Source organism: Erythrolamprus reginae, chromosome 1 (genome assembly GCF_031021105.1).
Source record: "Erythrolamprus reginae isolate rEryReg1 chromosome 1, rEryReg1.hap1, whole genome shotgun sequence".
Lineage (NCBI taxonomy): Eukaryota > Metazoa > Chordata > Lepidosauria > Squamata > Dipsadidae > Erythrolamprus > Erythrolamprus reginae.
The window spans coordinates 221,586,093-221,606,841 of NC_091950.1; the positions used below are offsets into that span (position 1 = coordinate 221,586,093).

The 20,749-nt window shown below is 44.1% G+C and overlaps 1 protein-coding gene across 1 annotated transcript in view; it reads right to left on the minus strand.

Moving 5' to 3' along the window:
- The window catches only part of TRPM8 (transient receptor potential cation channel subfamily M member 8), a 507,003-nt gene that overhangs the window by 128,985 nt on the left and 357,269 nt on the right, over positions 1-20,749 (minus strand). The window contains exon 16 of the mRNA XM_070758570.1: positions 16,023-16,164. Coding sequence (XP_070614671.1) covers positions 16,023-16,164 — 142 coding nt within the window. The remainder of the gene's footprint in view (positions 1-16,022; positions 16,165-20,749) is intronic.

Sequence of the window (20,749 nt, forward strand, 5' to 3'; positions counted from 1 at the left end):
AGAAGAACGGAGGTTTTCACTTAGTTGTGGACTTCCAGAACCTTAATGTGGTGTGTGTGCAGAACACTTATCCCCTCCCCCTCATGAAGGACTTACTAAATCATCCAGCCCAGGGGAAATACTTTACCAAGTTGAACTTGAGGGAGACTTATTACCGCATCAGAATAAAGGAATGGGATGAGTGGAAAACTGCTTTCAACTGCCCATTAGGTAGATTCCAATTTCGAGTGATGCCATTTGATCTAAAAGGGGCCGCTGCCATGTTCATGCAGTACATAAATGAAGTTCTACATGCCCACCTCTACAACAGGGTTCACTGTGTACTTAGATGACATCCTTATCTACAACCAGAATCTCCCTGACCACATCAAATTGGTGAGGCAAGTCTTGAAGAAGCTTTTATCTGCTAAGCTCTGTGTGAAACTTTCCAAATGTGGATTTCACCAGACGTCAGTAGACTATTTGGGATACTGCATATCTAGCGAAGGCATAGAGATGGACCCAACCAATGTGAAGGCAGTACTTGATTGGCAAGCAATTATAAAGTTTCTTAGGATTTGCACATTTCTACTGGCAATTCATTCCAGTTTTGCAGAAGTTGCCTTGCCCTTGACTGAGGTACTAAAGACTGGGTCAGCCCCTACTAAGCCCAGACCATCTTAGCCAGTCAGGTGGATGATGGAATGCCAAAAGGCTTTTGAAAGTCTCAAAAGGCTTTGCAAGGGAGCCAATCCTGCAGCACCCTGACCCCGAGCAGAAGTTTGTGATCCAGTCCGATGCCAGCGATGTGGGTATAGCTGCGGTGCTATTAAAAGACAATGGAAGGGGACAGTTGCTGCCTTGTGCATAACTTTCCAAGAAGCTGACCCCCACTGAGAGGTGGTGGGCTATTTGGGAGAAAGAAGCATTTGCTGTATGTGTAACGCTGGGGACATGGAGGCATTTTCTCCTAAACAAGTATGATGGGCCCAATATTTCAGACGGTTCAATTTTACACTGAAACATATCCCAGCTGGGAAGAACCTCATTGCTGTTGCTCTGTCATGAAAACCACAGTACAATAGCAAAAGAGAGGGAGAAGTATATCCGATCATTCAATTTATTTCCCTGCATCCTGAAAGTAAGGAGAAAGCTGCACCTGTTCTCACCTGAGACCAGAGCAGGAGGCAGGTTCCACCAGGGGAGGGGGATTGGAAGAAAAAATTGAAGTCAGCTTTGCCCACTGACCTGTGGTTCAACGATCATAAGGAAATCCTAACACTGAGGGAATGGTTGGCTTGGAAAGGAACCAAGCTGTTATGTGCCTGCCGGCCTGCGACTAGATATTCTCCAATGGAGTCATGACTCCAGACTGGGGGGCCACTTTGGATTCCTGAAAACATTGCATCTGGTGTGGAGACAGTTCTGGTGGCCCAGAATGAGAGCAGAAGTTGAAGATTATGTGAGAAGTTGTGCCACCTGTGCCACCAGAAAGCATAGGCCCGGAAAAAACCTCAGATTGCTGCAGCAAGTAGCCAATCCTAACAGGCCCTGGGAAGAAATAGTGATGGATTTCATAGTGGAGCTCCCCAAGAGCAATGCAATGGAGTCTTCAGAGAGGGGCGGCATACAAGTCCAACAAATAAATAAATAAATAAATAAATAAATAAATAAATAAATAAATAAACACTGTTATTTGGACTGTCATTGATTTGTTCTCCAAGCAAGGAGGCTCTGTTCTCTGTCAGAGGTTACCTGGGTAAAGTGTCAGGACGTCAGTGCTGATAGGTTAGTCAAGCAGTTCCATGAAAATTATCCAGACAAGCCAAAGGGTCCCGAAGGGGGGAGGTAAGATGGTCTGGAACAGTACTAACCCCTATACTTATTCTATCATTCCAGGAAATGGATCTTTGCCAAAGGGGAGGCCTCGTGTCAGGCCCAAAGTAATATGTGAAGTCAAAGGTTGGCCTGACAGTTTGGTAGTGAGAAAAGAATTGGGGGGGGGGGGAGTGAGAGAGTGAGAGATTTATGCCACACAGCACACATTCCTTTACATAGAATCCAAAGTAAACTGCACACAGGAAGGAATTAGAAATCTCCGCATTGGATTGGTCCTCATGATTGCACTTGTGAGTGTGGGAATGGGAGAATGCAAAATCCAAATTGGCTTTGTTAATAAATCGGACCCTGCGCTAAAAAGCATAGACATGGAAGTTGATTTATTTTCTCAGATGCTATTTGGTTCACTGACACCCATCTTCATTCCAATACTGATGTCTTCCAAGTATCAATCCAGGTTAAGGCTCATCCTATACCCCCACCCCCACAAGTCCATCATGAGAGCCAATCTGGGGCAAGGATTATACCAAGTTCCTCTTTTCTTTCAGTTGATGCAGAATAAAAGGTGACCTTGGTTTGAAGAATGGAATTTGTTGTGTCTAGTAACTTTCCTTCTCACTCACAGCCCCTCCCAATGCCCCTAATGCTAAACTACTGTGGCATGCCAAAGTCTCTGAATCCACCTCCTGTAACCAGGGCCGCCATCAGGAATTTTGGGGCCCCATACAGCCTAAGTGTCTGGGGGCCCCCCCGCCATTTTAAAACTACTTTTTTTAAGTTTTTAAGAAGATGTTAGATAATCATCTGAAAATAGCTGTAAATAAAACCTGATGTTCCCAGAATTAACTTTATTCATAAGATTATGATAGCAACAACTTGACCTTAGTTTTACTGGAACTATAGAATAATCATATAATAACCGCCAGGGCCACCATCAGGAATTTTGGGGCCCCATACAGCCTAAGTGTCTGCCCCCCCCGCCATTTTAAAACTATTTTAAGTTGCCAAGCCACTCCATCCCCCGGGGATCATTTCCCGCTTTACGCCAAGCAAGGCGGTCCCATAGGCCAGTGTTTCCCAACCTTGGCAACTTGAAAATATCTGGACTTCAACTCCCAGAATTCCCCAGCCAGCAAACGCGAGGAGCTGGAAAGGACGAGGGGAGAGAAAAAGCTGGGTACCAGCAGTCAGGCGATTGTCTTGAGGGGGCACTCCCATCTGGAAAGAAGGGAAGAAAGGTGAGGGAGAGCTATGAAGGAAGGAGGGAGGGAGGGAGGAATGGTAAAAGGGGCGATCAAGAGAGGAATGGGTGAATGAATGGACGGAGGGTGGGAAGGAAGGAAGGAAAGAGGGAAGGGACAGGAACAGAAGAAGGGTGCAAAGCAAGCAAGGAAAGGTGTGAAAGGGGAGAGGAAGAGAGGAAGGAGTGAAAGAAGGGAGTGAGGGAGGAAAGAAGGGAGGAAGGAAAAGGAAAGCAAGAAATGGAGGGAGGAAAGAAAGGAAGGAAGGAAGGAAAGAAAGAAAGAAAGAAAGAAAGAAAGAAAGAAAGAAAGGGGGAAGGGACAGGAACAGAGGAAGGAAGCAAGGAAACTTATGAAAGGGGAGAGTAAGAGAGGAAGGACTGAAGGGAGGGAGGGAGGGAAGAAGGTAGGAAGGAGAAAGAAAAGAAGAAATAGAGGAAAGGAAGGTAAAAGAGAGAAAGAAAAAGAGCAAGAAAGAAAGAAAGAGAGAAAGAAAGAAAATGAAAGAGAAATAAAAATAGAAAGGGGGAATGAAAGAAATGGAAGGAGGGAAGGAAGGAGAGAAAGCAAGAGAAAGCAAGAAAGCAAGAGAAAGAAAAAAGAATGAAAGAGCAAGAGAGCAAGAGAGAAAAAGAAAGAAAGAGAGAAAGAAAGAAAGAAAGAAAGGCAACTTCAAAGAAAGGCTCACTGAGCATCTCTCACTCTCTCTCTCTTTCTATCCCTCTTTCTTTCTTTCTCTTCCTTCCTTTCTCTCTCTCCTCTTCCTTCATCTCCTCTCCCTCCCTCCCTCTCTCTTTCTCTCCCCCCTCTCTCCCCCTTTCCCTCTCTTTCTCTCTCTCCCTCTCTTGCTATCTCTCCCCCCTCTCCCTCTCTCTTTCTCTCCCCCCTCTCCCACCTTTCCCTCTCTCTTTCTCTCTCTCCCTCTCTTGCTATCTCTCCCCCCTCTCCCTTTCTCTCCCCCTCTCCCCCCTTTCCCTCTCTCTTTCTCTCTCTCCCCCTCTTGCTATCTCTCCCCCTTTCCCTATCTCTTTCTCTCTCTCCCTCTCTTGCTATCTCTCCCCCCTCTCCCTCTCTATTTCTCCCTCTCCCTCTCTTTCTCTCTCTCCCCCTCTCTCTTTCTCTCTCTCTCCCCCTCTTTCTCTCTCTTCTTCTCACTTTCTCTCTCTTGTTTTCTTTCTGTCTCTTTTGCTTTCTCTCTCTCTCACTCTTTCTCTCGTTTTCTTTCTCACGCTCTTTCTCTCTTTTGTTCTCTCTCTCTTGCTATCTCTTTCTCTCCACCCTTTCTCTCCCTCTCTCTTTCTCTCCCCCTCTCCCCCTTTCCCTCTCTCTTTCTCTCTCTCCCTCTCTTGCTATCTCTCCCCCCTCTCCCTTTCTCTCCCCCCTCTCCCCCTTTCCCTCTCTCTTTCTCTCTCTCCCTCTCTTGCTATCTCTCCCCCCTTTCCCTCTCTCTTTCTCTCTCTCCCTCTCTTGCTGTCTCTCCCCTCTCCCTCTCTCTTTCTCCCTCTCCCTCTCTCTCTCTCCCCTCTCTCTTTCTCTCTCTCTCCCCCTCTTTCTCTATCTTCTTCTCACTTTCTCTCTTTTGTTTTCTTTCTATCTCTTTTGCTTTCTCTCTCTCACTCTTTCTCTCTTGTTTTCTTTCTCACGCTCTTTCTCTCTCTTGTTCTCTCTCTCTTGCTATCTCTTTCTCTCCCCCCTTTCTCTCCCTGTCTCTTTCTCACTTTCTCTCTATCTTGCTGTCTGTTGCTCTCACTCACTCTCGTTCTCTCTCCGTTCTTCTCAGCGGTGACGCGCGCACGCCCTGCCCGCCTCACCTTTGCCGAGAGCACTTTCGTCCCAGGCTCTCAGCAAGGGGGTTGTAGGAGAGGCGGGGCCGGCGGTAAAGGTGATATTCAATGTCAGGGGCGCACAGGCGATTGCACGCGCTTCCTATCTCCCTGCTAGCCCACTCGGAATATTCAAAATAAGAAAAACCTTTGCCGGCGAAGGTTTTTCTTATTTTGAATAGTCCGAGTGGGCTAGCAGGGAGATAGGGAGCGCGTGCAACCGCCCGTGCGCCCCCGACATTGAATATCACCTTTGCCGCCGGCCCCGCCTCTCCTACAACCCCCTTGCTGAGAGCCCGGGACGGAAGTGCTCTCGGCAAAGGTGAGGCGGGCAGGGCGTGCGTTCCGGGTGCGGGAGGAGCTGTGCTGAAAGGCAGGAGGTGGCGGAGGAGCAGAGGGGGCAGATCGGGCGGGCGGTGGGCAGCGCAGAAAGGCCGAGGGGGCCAGAGGCACCGTGGGGAGGCAGGGGCGGCCGCAGCTCCCTTCCCTTCTGCTGCCGGGGGATGGGGACTGCGTGCCCATGGAAAAGGGCGTGCGGCTGAGAGAAAGAGAGAGGGGGGAGAGGGGCTTACTACCCGCTGCAGTTGTCACTGCCGCCGCGGGTCAGACCCCCGCCCAGCCCCTACTTTCCGCTCCCTCTTGCCTGCTCAGGTTGCTGCACCGAGGCGCCCCCGCCCCAGCCCCCTCCTCACTTAGCCTGCCTTCTCCGTGGTCTTCCGCGGCGGCTTTTCGGGTGGAGGGGGCCTGGCTCCATGGCGGGTCCGAGCCCCCCCGGCCTCCCCCGCCTGGGGCATTTCCTCTCGGCATCAAGGAGGCGCAGCGGCGGGTGGAGAGAGGGAAGGGGGGGCAGCGGCTTCCCTCCTGGCCTTGGCGGGCCGCGCGACCCTCCCCACCTCCTGCAAACGCGGCGGGCGGTGGGGGGAGAGCGAGGAGCCGGCTCCGGCGGGCGCGGGGCTTGGCTGGCTGGCTGGCGGGGGGAGCGCCGCTGGTGGTGTGGAGGGAGACCCTCCTCCGGGAGGGAGGGGGCCAGGCAGCAGCTAGCCAGCCAGCCGGCGGGATGGCGCTTCCGAGTTCGCAGCCAAACTTTGCACAGGCGGTGGCCGGCCGAAAGGAACGCTAGAGCGGGCGCGCCTCCAGCTGCAGCAGCTGGGCTCAGCAGGAGAAGCGCCGGGGCCCCCCCATTATTCAATTTCCCCGGGGCCCGGTACACCCCTCCCAGTAATACCCATCTATCGGCGGCCCTGCCTGTAACATATAATAAAACATATATGAGTTAGTATCACCCTTAGACTCTTCCCCCCCCAGGGGAACACTTTGGTTTGGTTGGGTAATTTTCAGCTTTGACATCCCGACTCTTTACCCAGGTAGCCTCTGACAGAGGGTACCCCTTCCAATTAATTAGGTACTGTAAATTTCCCCAGAAAATGCAAGAATCCAAAATTTTCTTCATTTCATAGTGGGTTTCCCCCTGTGGGGAAGGAGGCAGCTGTGCATGTGGCCCAACGTTGGACCTGATCACCGGCTTAAGCAGACTGCATTGGAATACAGGATGGATCCTCCCTAGAATTATCAGCAATGCAAGCTGCACCATGACCGGGTTGATTACTTTCACAATTGGGAAAAGGCCTAGAAAATTTAGGACCTAGCCTTAAGACAGGAAAACCTTATCTTGGTGTTTATCTGCTTGTTTCTTATAGGCTTGCTATGCCTCCAGCAGCGCCTTCTTGGTGTCCTCCTATCCCATCTTCAGTTTCTCCATCCACTCCACCAATATGATGGATGAGGGAGGTTCTGTAGTTAGTTCTGGCATGGGAATGAAATCTTGATCTCTGGTGACCTGGAAAGGAGTTAGTCCAGTACTGCTGTGTATGGAATTGGTGTATGCTACTTCCGCGAAAGGCAGCAGTTCAGCCCAATTGTTCTGCTGGTAACTCACATAACATCTGTGATACTGTTCCACTAGGGCGTTGGCTTTCTCTGCTACTCCATTTGTGGAGGGATGAAATGCAGAACTGAGTCCTTGGGTGAAACCAATGGTGCGGACAAATTCTCTCCAGAATCTGGCAGTGAATTGGACTTCCCGATCTGATATGATTCTACAGGGGACTCCATGCAACCTGTAAATGTGTTTTAGGAACAACTTAGCTGGAACAAATTGATTACACTCCAAATAACTCCCCTTGCTCTCGGGGAGTTCCACAATGAAATCCATCACTATTTCTTCCCAGGGCCTGCTAGGATTGGCGACTTGCTGCAGCAACCCTGGAGGTTTACTAGGTCTATGTTTCCTGGTGGCACAGGTGGCACAACCTTTCATGTAATCTTCAACTTCTGCTCGCATTCTAGGCCAGCGAACTGTCTCCGCACTAGGTGCAATGTTTTCAGGAACCCGAAGTGACCCCCTAGTCTGGAGTCATGACTCAATTGGAGAATCTCTAATTGCAGGCTGGCAGGCACATGTAATTTGGTTCCCTTCCAAGCTAAACCTTCCTTCAGGATTTCCTTGTGGTTGTTGAACCACTGGTCAAGGCAAAGCTGACTTCAATTTGTTCTCCCACTCTTTCTCCCTTGGTGAGGGTTGTCTCTTAGTCTGACCTCGGGTGTGGACCAGTGTAACCTTTTCTATACTTCCCAAAGGTGGAGAGAAATACAGAATGATCGGATGGATTTCTTCCTCTCTTCGGCTGTTATACTGGGGTTTACACGACAACGCATCAGCAAGAAGATTCTTTCTGGCTGGGATATGCTTCAGTATGAAGTTGAATCATTTAAAGTATTGGCCTATTGTACTTGCTTAGGAGAATGTTTTTGAGGGGTCTTCAATGCCTTGAGGTTCTTATGATCAGTCCAAATCTCAAAAGGATTCCCCCCCAGCTGGAAACACCTCCATGTCTCCAATGACATACGTATAGCAAAAGCTTCCTTCTCCCAAATGGCCCATCTCCTTTCGGTGGGGGTCAGCTTTTGGGAAAGGTATGCACACGGTAACAACTATCCCTTCCAATTCTCCTGTAACAGCACAGCCACTATTGCCACATCACTAGTGTCTGATTGAATTACAAACTTTTCGTTCTGGGTCAGGGTGTTGCAGAATTGGCTCTTTGGCAAAAAATATTTTGAGCCTTTCGAAAGCATTTTGGCATTTCATTGTCCACCCGATAGGCTGAGAAGGTTTGGGCTTAGTAGGGGTAGACCCAGTCTTTAGTAGTTCAGTTAGGGGCAAGGCAACTTCAGTGAAAGCTGGAATGAACTGTTGGTAGAAGTTCACAAATCCTAAGAAACTCTGCAATTGTTTTCATGTGTGGGGAGCTTGCCAATCAAGTACAGCCTTCACCTTGGCTGTGTCCATCTCTATGCCTTGGTTTGATATGCGGTATTCCAAATAGTCTACTATGTTCTGTGAAATTCGCATTTGGAAAGTTTTACATAGAGTTTAGCAGCCAAAGGTTTCTTCAAGACTTGTCTTACCAATTTGATGTGGTCAGACAGATACAACAAAACTCCATTGTAGAGTTGGATATACAGGACTTCATTTATGTACTGCATGAACACCGCTGGGGCTCCTTTTAGGCCAAACAGCATGACACGGAATTGGAAACTCCCCAACGGGCAGTTGAAAGCTGTTTTCCACTCATCCCCTTCTTTTATTCTGATGCAATAATAAGCCTCTCTCAAATCCAGTTTGGTGAATATTTTCCCCTTGACTAGATGATTGAGTAAGTCCTTCATAAGGGGGAGGGGATTCATGTCCTGCACACACAAACAATTTAAATTTCAGCAATCGACCACCAAATGAACCCCTCCGTCCTTCTTCTCCTTAAAGAGAACTGGGACTGTTGTTCTGGAATTGGCAGGCTGAATGAATCCCTTTCTCAGGTTGGTGTCTGTATATTTTCTCAGCTCTTCTAATTCCCTGGGTGACATTGCATACATTCTAGGCTTTGGGAGAGTTGCTCCTGGTTCAATTTCTATTGCACAGTCTATTGGTCTGTGAGAGGGCAGTTCATTGCAATCTTCCTCAGTGAAAACCTTTTCCAAGTCTCTGTATTCGAGGGGTATCTTTTGGAGGCCAGATAGTGTACCTTCCTCCTTCATTGTAGCTGCTACTGAAAACCCATTTTCCCTCACCTGGGAAAGGGGATCCCTCTCGCCAGTCCCTGTGGGAGGGATAGGCCCTATGTGCAAGACCAGCTTGTGATATCCATCTTTCCATTGATAGTGGGGGTCCATTTGTCCAACCAAACCAACCCCAATATGATTGCTTTTGACATCCTGGAGGTGAATCGCAGGAGCTCATGATGTCGGCCTATTTGCAATTCAACTAGTTCTGTTAGGAGTGTGGCAGGAGCTCCACCTACGAGGGAACCATCTACTTGCTGGAAATGGATGGGGTTGGCTAAAGGTGTGGTTTGGATTCTTAATCTTTGCACTACTGCTTTACTGATTAGGCATCTTGAGCATCCCATGTCTATCAGAGCCTGTACTCCCCCTCTTCCCCTGTGGTGATTTCTTTAATCTTTGCCTTAAGGAGGAATGGGGGGATGGTTTCACTCACCATTGGGTCATCTTCTCCACCGGGTTCATCATTCCAGTTGGGACTGGGTCCTGAAGGAATGGCTTCTTCACCCTCAGGAAAATCCTCAGGAGGGAACAGCTCCGTTGCTTGGCAAGCCCAGGCTCTTCCACATTTTCTCCTTGCCACTAAGTGAGGTTTGGCTCTTGGGAGAGAGAAGGGGGCTGGGGCCAGGCATTCAGACACTCAATGGCCTGGTTTACCACATCAGTAGCAATTAGTTCCCCTCATGGCCTCTAAACAAAAAGGGGCCAGCTGGCAAAGGAAACAGCGGTGTCCTGGTGGTCTGTGTGAGGGGGGGGGGAAGATTTCTTTTCAGTGTGAACCACATCATCCAAACTAATGGCCGTGGCATACCATTCTGAATGGCCCAGGGGACTCCCAGAATTTCACAAGCCCTCCTTAATTCGGGGTCTAGGGCATTTTTAAAAGTATGTACTAAAAGACTTTCTGGCCATTTTCTCAACTTCCCTGCTGTTCAGCTTTCTCTCAACCCTGATCAGTCTTCCAGTCTCTACTGCTGAAAAACACCACCAAAGCATAATGCTGCCACCACAATGCTTCACTGTTGAGATGATATTGTGAGGAATCTTGTTCCTCACAATTAAAAAATACCTGGTGCTATTTTTTCAAAAGCCAAGTTGGCTTTATGTGTTTTTCACTGAGGAGAGGCTTCTGTCTAGCCACTCTGCCATAAAGCCCAGATTGCTGGAAGGCTGCAGCAATGGTTGTCCTTCTGGAACTCTGTTCCATCTCCACGCAGGATCTCTGGAGCTTAATCAGGGTGACCATTGGGATAAGCTCTTGAATGAGTTCTAGTGTTCCATTTGTGAATTATGAAGGCCACTGTGTTCTTAGGAACCTTCAGTGCAACAGAATTTCCCTAGACCTACAGTATGCATTATCAACTGTGCTACAGTATGCATTGTCAACTGTGAGGCTTGCTATAAAGAGGTTTATGCCTTTCCAAATTATGTCAATTTCATTTATCACAGGTTGGCTCCAATCAAGGGGTAGAAACAGGCAAGCAACAATTGAGAGAAATGGGAATCGCCTGAGTTTAATTTCAAGAGTTGCTGCAAAGAGTCTGAATATTTATGCCAATTATGCCAGTTTTTTCCTTGTTAACAAATTTACAGACATTTCTAAAATTCTGTTCTCATTTTGCCATTATGGAGTGTAAATTAATGGGGGGAAATGAATTTCAACTAGTACAGAATAAGGCTTCAGTTTAACAAAATTGACAAAAGTGAAGGGGGTCTGAATACTTTCTGAATGTATTGTATATACTCTCACCAGGAGTTGGCAATAAATCATAAGATAAAGTAGCTTTCATATAATTTAAAAGGCCTTTGTGTTTATATAAGTAACAACTGGAGCACAGATGTTAATATAATAGATACACACTGTGTCTCCCCCCCCCCCCCAATCTGGAGTACTTGGCAGTGAAATGCAATGAGTTTAACATTGCAATAATAACTGCAGTATATATACCTCCTGATGCAAATATGACCACAGCCATGAGTTACCTGCTAACTGCTATTAACAAACAGCAACATGCTTATCTGGATGGAGTGCTGGTGCTTGCAGGTGATTTTAATCAAGCAAATTTAAAGACTGTTCTAGCAAGTACATAGACTGTCCTGCTAGGGGGAAAAATACCTTGGAGCAGGTATATAGTAACATCATGCATGATATAGGACTATGCATTTACCCCACCTGGAGCTGTCAGATCATATATCTCTGTTCTTGATCCCAGCATATAGACTTCTTGTCAAGAGAAGTAGACCATCGATTAGAGAAATACAAGTGTGGCCAGTGGGTGCATCTGAGCAACTTCAAGATTGCTTTGGGAGTACTGATTGGGCACTGTTTAAGGAGGACAATATTGAGAATTACACTTCAGCAGTACTGTTTTATATCAAATGCTGCATTGATGTTGTCACTACCACCAGACAAGTATGGATGTTCTCTAACAACAAGGCCTGGATAAATAGAGAAATGTGTCTTTTACTGAGAGCTAGAAATGCTGCTTTCCATTCTGGTGATGCGCTGCAGTATAGTGAGGCAAGAGTCAAACAGAAAAAGGGTATCAAGGATGCTAAAGCTTCATACAAATGGAGGATTGAACATCTTTTTGAGAACTCAGATTCTCGTCGGGTATGGCAAGGCTGCAACAAATCACGGGGCAAAGAAATAAAAATAGTTTGTCTAGCAATAGTGATTCCTTGGCTGAGCAGTTAAATCAATTCTTCAGTCGTTTTGAGGTGGAAAGAGGAAGGATTATCATCCCAGCATTCATAACTGATAGTACATCATTAACATCCACTGTTGATAGACAACCACTTATACTGCAGATATCTGATGTGAGATGCACTTTCCAGAACATTAATATCCAGAAGGCAGCTGGGCCTGATGGAATCACAGGACAAGTTGTAAGGGACTGTGCTGCAGAGCAGGCTGGAGTGTTCACAGACATTTTCAATCTATCCCTGTTGAGGTGCTCTATTCCTACCTGCCTGAAGACATCTATTACTTACTTACTTACTTACTTACTTACTTACTTACTTACTTACTTACTTACTTACTTACTTACTTACTTACTTACTTACTTAGAGTTGAAAGGGACCTTGCAGGTCATTAAGTCCAACCCCTTGTTCAAGCAGGAAACCCTACACCTCCCCAGCCAGATGGCAGTCCAATCTCCTCTAGAAAATGTCCAGAGTTGGGGCATTCACAACCTCCCTGTTCCACTGGTTGATCACTCTGCATCCTGTACTCAAAAAGATCTGGAAGAACAATTGGATGTTTAGGCAACCTCTGAAGTTGAAACATCATTATCACCCTTTCAATGTGAGGCAACATTGGTGAAGGGAGAAGGCCCTCATACTGCTGCAGAATGCCACTGAATGTGGAGCTAGTCTGCCTCCTCTGGTATACTCTAAAACTAATCATGAGAGTCCTCACAAGGGAGCAGCACTGTCCAACTATCAGCCAATAACCTGCCTCCCTACAACATGGAAAGTCCTGTCAGCTATCATAGTTACTAAATGTTCTGTCTGGGTCACTCCGGAAGCTATGACCAACCCAAAAAGATAAGCCAGACACACCGGTTGAATCCAAACACAGTTTTATAATGGTAAAGAGAAAAGAAGCCAACAGAAAATGTCCTTACAGATCAGGAAAACACTGGAACTCCAAATAGATACACGAAGGCAATTGTTCATACAGAAACAAAGGATCCTTAATGCCAGACGAGGCTGTTGAGATAACAGACACACACCTCCCACCAGTCTTCAAGGAACAAAAATGCTGAGAGAAAATGCAGATAATACCAACTCCCCTTTGATAACACTCCACGCTGCCAGAATGGTTCTCCTGCCTTATAAACCCTTCCCTGCTAATGAGGACCACACCCAACCCCCTGGTGTTTCTCATTCAATGCTGATAATATCTACGCAGTTGATTCCTCCTTTGAGCTATGCGTCTCTGCCGCATACTAATGATAGCGTCGTCATCCAGGGACTCCAGAGAATCAAAGCTACTTGCTGGAGAGAGCCCTTCCCCAGGGCTCCCAGGCCTTGCATCAGCATCACTTTCGTGACTGCTGTCTGCACTGTCTGACTGCAAACAACTCTCCTCCCCGCTCTCAGCCTCCCCCGGGCATGGAGCCAGCAGAGACGCAGCTGGTCTTTGATCTGGCTCAGGCTGAACCACAACACTAAACTACAGTTCTCAAGAAAATAATTAAGACTGATGGAGTGGAACTACCAGATAATTGCACATACACAGACCAATTACAAGTACTTTGGTGTCCCACAGTCACACGGGAACCACAATGAGGAGGCAAGGAAGGCAACAACATCCAAGTACCACCAAAGGATCAGACTAGTCCTGAAGAGCCAGCTCAATAGGAAGAACAAGATTCGTTCTATCACCATGTATTCTCTCCCAGTCATCAGATATCTTGTTAATTTAGCAAGCTGTCCAAAGGAGGACATGGAAGCTGCTAATTCCAGAAGCACCTCACAATGTAGAGAGGTTTCCACCCCAAGTCTATCACCCAGAGATTATACATCAGCAAGAAAGAGGGTGGTTGGGGTCTGGTGACTGTCCAAGCCACTGTTATTGATGACACCCAGAGCAGGTAGTCTTAGAGGTACATCAGTGAGAAGGCATCCAAAGATGAGCTGTTGAAAGAATGTCTAAGGTGGTAGCAGGTATTGGAGGATGATTAAGTAGAAGAAGTGCTATGGCAAGACAAGACCTTTAATGAGATTTACCATGAAGAAATAACTGAGCTGGCAGACATTGGGAAATCTTACCAGTGTCTGGAAAAGGCTGGAGTAAAGACAATACTGAGGCACTGATCATAGCAGTACAAAGACAGGCACTAAGGTACGAGAGCTATGGATCTGTAAAGTAAAGGCCTACCACAATGTACGGAATCCAAGATGTAGACCATGTAGAGGGGCCTTGGAGACAGTCCAATACATAGTGGCAGAATGTAAGATGCTGGAAGGAACAGCATACACTGATAGGCACAACTAAATATCTTGCATTAAGTACAGCAACATTTGTTGGGTCAAATCCTCCTAGGTTCAGATGAGGGATACTACAGTAGATCATGGAGAATAAATAGCTATGATACTGTGGGACTTTCAGATCCAGATAGACAGACAGGTATTAGCCAATCAACCAGATATTGTAGTAATACATAAGAACCAGAAGAGAGTAGTGGTGCCAAGTGGCAGAAATATCAAAAAGAAGGAGTTTGAAAAGTTGCAGAGATTCCAGGCCTGAAGGAGGAAGTGTAGAGGATATGGAAGGTAAAAGCCAAAGTGGCCCCAATGGTAGTAATAGTAATTGCAGCTACAATTCCTAAGCTGGGAGAGTATTATTATTATTATTATTATTATTATTATTATTAATTATTATTATTATTGTTGTTGTTGTTGTTGTTGTTGTCAATACAACACAGCAAACGAGATCACTATGCTGGATTTCGTATTTCATCACCAGTCGGGCACTTCCCCAAGCACCTAGGACTGCGTGATGTAGCAGCGAATTATGTTTGCCGATCCCAGTAAAGCGACCTTTTGCAATTGACAGATGGAGATTTTGTCAGTTCCGATGGTTTTCAAATGTCCGCTGAGATTCTTTGGCACTGCGCCCAGCATGCCAAGTACCACTGGGACCACTTTCACTGGCTTATGCCAGAGTCGTTGCAGCTCGATTTTTAGATCTTCATATTTCACTAATTTCTCTAGCTGCTTCTCCTCAATTCTGCTATCTCCTGGGATTGCGATGTTGATGATCCATACTTTCCTTTTCTCTACAATCAGGATGTCTGGTGTGTTATGCTTCAGTCTGAAGTCCCACAGTAGTTTTGCTTGCTCATTTTTGACCACTTTTTCGGGCTTATGAACCCACCAGTTATTTGCCTCTGGTAAATGGTAGTTCCGGCACAAGTTCCAGTGGATCATCTGTGCCACAGCATCATGTCTATGCTTGTAGTCAGTCTGTGCAATCTTTTTGCAGCAGCTGAGTATGTGATTGATTATTTCATCTGTTTCTTTACAGAGTCTGCACTTTGGATCGTCTGTTGATTTTTCAATTCTGGCTTTGACAGCATTTGTTCTAATGGTCTGTTCCTGTGCTGCCAGTATTAGTCCTTCTCTCTCCTTTTTAAGTGTTCCACTTGTAAGCCATGACCAGGTCTTTTCTTTATCCACTTTGCCTTCAATCTTCTCCAAGAACTGGCCATGCAATGTTTTGTTCTGCCAACTGTCCATACGACACTGAATTACAGTTTTTCTGTACTGGTCCTTAGTTTGCTTCACCTTGAGAACCTTCCTATTGTTGACTTCCATCAACGCTGACTCTTTGCTCTCCTTCACATAGTCAGCTAATGCATGCTTCTCTTCTTCCACTGTCTGCTTCACTTGCAAAAGTCCTCTGCCGCCTATTTTCCTTGGTAAATACAGCCTGTCAACGTCACTGAGAGGGTGTAGTGCATGATGGAACATCATTAATTTTCTGGTTTTCCTGTCCAAGTTGTTCAGCTCTGCTTGAGTCCAGTTAACTATGCCAGCTGTGTATCTAATGACAGGTATGGCCCAAGTATTTATAGCCTTGATAATGCTGCCACCATTCAGTTTGCTCTTCAAAATTCAGTTGTTATTATTATTATTATTATTATTATTATTATTATTATTATTAATTAGATTTGTATGCCGCCCCTCTCCGAAGACTCATAGTAGCTCCAACAAATCACAGGAACAACACATACAAACTTTGTCCAAAGGAGTGCAGTGCTAGCATTGTGCAGAACCTTCAAAATCCTAGAACTCTGGTAGAAAAACCAAGTTTGAGGCACAGGTGGGAAACGATTTTTTAATGGTTTAACCAGCATCAAATACTACATATATACAGTATGAGCCTGGGAAAGGGACTGGAATTTAACTATGGTTCTACAGGCCTGCAGGTTTTTGATGTTTCTTAAACAGATTGAATTTGTTTGATTTAAACAAAAACACCTTGTCTTGGATCAAATATATCCCTTACCATCCTCTGAAGCATAATTATCTTGGGGCCAAGATTTCTGCTTACTGTGAAAATATGGATTAATCTTAGAGTAAAAATAATGTAATCCAGACAAAAAATTACTCTGCCAGAATACCACGATGTTTCATTTGAAGAATGCAGCCTGTGAAAAGAACAGATACACATTAGCAGAAAACTCCATTTTCAAATTAGTTAATTACCACAGTTCTCTTTCAAATACTATATTTATAGTTATTGTCACTAAATAGCCAGACCCCACATTGTAAATACTCAAAACTGTGAGATAAAATTAAAATTAAGTTAAAATTTCAATTATATATTATCAACTTTATTTGGTATTGTCTGTGTTTCCATGATGTTTTCTTTATACAAAGACAGTTATTTTCAACATTGTAATTGTACTCTGTAAAAGAAGACTGAGCATTTTGAGAAGAGATAACCTTAGCTGACACGTAATGTTTGCAGATAAATTTACAAATAACGGACTGCTTCAAATTGAATGAGAATGCTATATAAACCAGGGACAGAGGTTTTGTCCCCAGATTTTGGGAAATTTTTGGGGTAATTTAATCTCATTTTAGGATTTACATTATATATTCATGCATTTCCGTCCCATAATGGTGAAAAGTAGTGCTTTGGATCTATTAGATACGTTGGAGCTCCATAAAAAGCTGTTGGGGGAGTACAAATGGTATAGAATAGAGTAGAGTGGAGTGGAGTGGAGTGGAGTGGAGTGGAGTGGAGTGGAGCGGAGCGGAGTGGAATGGAATGGAATAGAATAGAATTCTTTATTGGCCAAGTGTGATTGGACACACAAGAAATTTTTCTTGATGCATATGCTCTCAGTGTACATAAAAGAAAAGATACATTTGTCAAGAATCATGAGGTAAACATTTAATGATTGTCATAGAGGTCAAATAAGTAATGAGGAAACAATCAAATTAATAAAAATCTTAAGGATACAAGCCACAAGTTACAGTGATACAGTCATGGGAGAAAATGGGTGATAGGGATGATGAGAAAAAACTAGTAGTAATAGTAGTGCAGATTTAGTAAATAGTTTGACAGTGTTGAGGAAATTATTTGTTTAGCAGAGTGATGGCATTTGTGAAAAACTGTTCTTGTGTCTAGTTGTTTTGGTCTTGCAACATTTTGAGAGTAGGAGTTGAAATAGTTTATGTCCAGAATTGCGAGGAGTCAGTAAATATTTTCAAAGCCCTCTTTTTGACTCGTAGTGTACAGGTCCTCAGTGTAAGGCAATTTGGCAGCAATTGTTTTTTCTGCAGTTCTGATTATCCTCTGAAGTCTGTGTCGGTCTTGTTGGGTTGCAGAACCAAACCAGACAGTTATAGAGGTACAGATGACAGTCTCAATTATTCCTCTATAGAACTGTATCAACAGCTCCTTGGGCAGTTTGAGCTTCCTGAGTTGGTGCGGAAAGAACATTTTTTGTTGTGCTTTTTGAGGACATTATTGATGATAGGTGACCATTTTAGGTCTTTCTTAAAAAAATATTTTTTTAAATTGATTTTTATAACAAGAAAACATTCACACAACATAAAACATGTGCTCAGTGTTCAATGTGCCCACCATCAGACAGCATTCATACCCTTCCACCAAAATGGGGGCATGTTTTCTATATAGCACTGACTCAAGAGTAATATATCTTTTTACATACTATAAAGTATTTCTAATTTATTGTTTATAGCTTGGTCTCAAATTCTACTGCTTTGAGCCAGCCCACTGTGGCGGTCACCAATAAATAGCGAAGGCTTCATTTGTTTGAGCTGCCACGGTTAAAATCATCACTGCCACCACCACACTCTAGCAGCTAGCGCAGTCGCTGCCGCCAGAGCTGCTGCTGCTCCTTTCTGACTGCGCCTCAGCTCTCAGAGCACAAGTGAGTGATGGAGAGGGGAAATCGAAGAAATTCAGACCAGGGACTGCCACAGGACCGCACATAGCCCCCTGGCCAGTCCTCTTTGTCCTCCCTTTCCTCCTCCTCCTCCTCGCCGCCTCCTCATGGAACCTGCCTGCCGCTGCCAGGACTGGAAGGTGGGTGGCTGGACTTGGCAAAAGAGGCAAAAGCCCACCTGATCCACCTCTGCAGGCTCGCTCACCTGCTGTCTTTGGAGAAGGTGGACGTGTGCCTATGCCTCTCCCCAGGCTCAAAATGCAATAAAGCTAATTTAAGATTGTCAAAACTTCAAAGCTGAGAAAAAAGAGCTTCTAAAATAATGTCTGTTGATAAGGAAATAATAAACACACTGCACACACAAATTAAAATATAAAACTCCTGCTCCTTCTCCTAAAAAGGCTGCTTCCAGACAGGGAAGTGAATGAAAAGTAATGAATCATGTGATTGGCTGGTGGTCAAATGTCCCCTGCATCCAAAAGGCCAGGGTGCGGGGAGGGGCATGGCTAGACGGCATCCCTTGCGCTCTTATGGGTGTGTGTGTGCCGAATCCCCACTGTTTGGAGGTGTCTGATTCCTGTTGGATCGGCCTGGAAGCCCCCTAAAAGTGGAGTGAACAAGGGGCATTCCCCACGGTGGGCTGGCAACCGACCGTGACCAGCAGTGGATGTAACGGCCTTGGTTGCCATAGTTGCGGCGGCTACATACTTGCAAGAGAGAAATATAGCATCAGGAGTCATCTGGAAGGAGAGGAAAACCAGGTTTTTGTGCTGTAGGTGGAGAAGAAAGAGGATTGTATGGAAGGGTTAGCTGTTTTATGCCAGAAGAAAACCTTGATACCGATTTTACTATCGTTCAAAGTGTGGAAGCAGCCGGAAATGTGGAAGCAGACGGACTATCGAAGGCTCTTTATTCAACATTAAATGGCTTTAAAAATCAACTAAACCCATGAATTATATGTCTGTTTTGACATTTTGGAATAATAATTTGTTTTTGGAAACTATCAAAATTTAACTTGGAAAAATTGGAAAGAAGTTAAAAGAATCGAAAGTTATTGTGAGATTTTGCATTGGGGATATCTGTTGGCGAAGCTGAAGTAGCAGCTGGTTGGATTTGTTTTTCTTAATCACTGACTATGACCTTCATGCGATGGAGCTTAGTGGACTGTTTTCATAACAAGAGCAGCTGGGATCTTTTTGGGAACCAGAAGAAGATATTTCTGACTTGAACTTTATTTCAACTTGGAAGGAGTAAAAGGACAGACAGTTGGTTTCATTGGAGATACATTGGTCTTTTTAAATTGGGACAGGATGCAAGAATTAAGAGATCTTTTTAAAGACTTTATGCAAGATATTTCTGACTGGAGAAATGAATACAGAAATCCTAATATTGTACTTTCAACTGGAAGGCTGAATCAAAATTATACAGAAAATGATTGAGAGGAGGAACAAGAGAGGAGTTATGAACAGATGGAAAAGATTCCTCAACAGCAGCATAATGATGTTAATATAAAAGTTATGCCAATTGAATTTATTCATGAGATTGAGCAAGGAAGGAAGGAATTCCAAGAGATGAATGATTTGGAAGGTGGTTTGATTAAGGAGGGGGTGGAGGGTTGCATGTTTGATGGTGATTATACGAAAATAAGCACTTATATTGAGAATAGATGTGATCTGATACCTTAGAATGGGCAAAGTGGGAAAGAATTTGGGATGGAATTTAGAAAACTTGCAAAAATTGTTTATTTTGGCAGAAAGAGAGAGAGGAAGGAAGTATCTGTTTTTAAAAAGATAAGAAAGATTAGATATAAAAATAATTGGGGCTTGGCAAGAGGAATGGAAATTTGAGGATGGTTGACTTAATACTTAAATGAAATGGTGTAAGGATACAATCTGAATTAGCATAGTTTTTTAAAAAAAACATTAATTATAAATGAGTTTATAAAATTGTATCAGAAGGATAGAATTATATGAATCATTTATAGTTAAATTTACATTTATAATAGTTAAAGACTGATGTGAGTTAATGTTTTTGAAATGTATGTTTTTATTCTTTCTTTTTTATTATTAATTAAGTTTTGAAATATTGAAATACACACAGAAATGCTAAGGTGGTAAGGTATAACGTATCTATTGAAGTATTGATTTAAGTTTATAATAGGTCATAGGCTATACGATTACAATATTATGATAAATTTCTAATTAAAATAATGGATTGATTAGATTTTGGGTCTTTTCTTTTTTCTTTTCTTTTTTTTCTTTTCTGTGCTTTTTTTTTCCTATTTGATCCTTTTAAAATTCTTTAATAGTAATAATATTTGGTTCTGCTTTCTCTTTCTTACTATTATACTTTCTTTTTTATTTTTATTATTAGCTTATAATTCTTTTTAGCTTTATTTAGGAAGATAGTAGGGGTTCTTAGAATATATGAGAAGGGGGAGTAAACATAACAGCCTAATTATGTTTGTAAGAATAAGATGAAATTATTGCAATAAGGTTAAAGGAAATCAATGTGGAATTCAATTAGATGAAAATTTGGACATCCGGATGACAAAATTAGAGGTCAAGTTTGGGGGGGGTATGATTGATATTGAAAATAATGGAATTTGGAACTATTAGACTTTTGGGGGGTAATTATATTTGATTTACTAACTAAATATTGTCTTTATTGTAATTTGACTATTTTGAAATGTATGCAAAAAGTTTGTATGGTGGGAAAAATAAAAAAAAATACTTCAAAGAAAAACCAAAAGGCCAGGGTGAAAGTGCTTTTGAGACCCGTTCAGCGAAAGGGCCAGGGAGAAAAGGCAGCA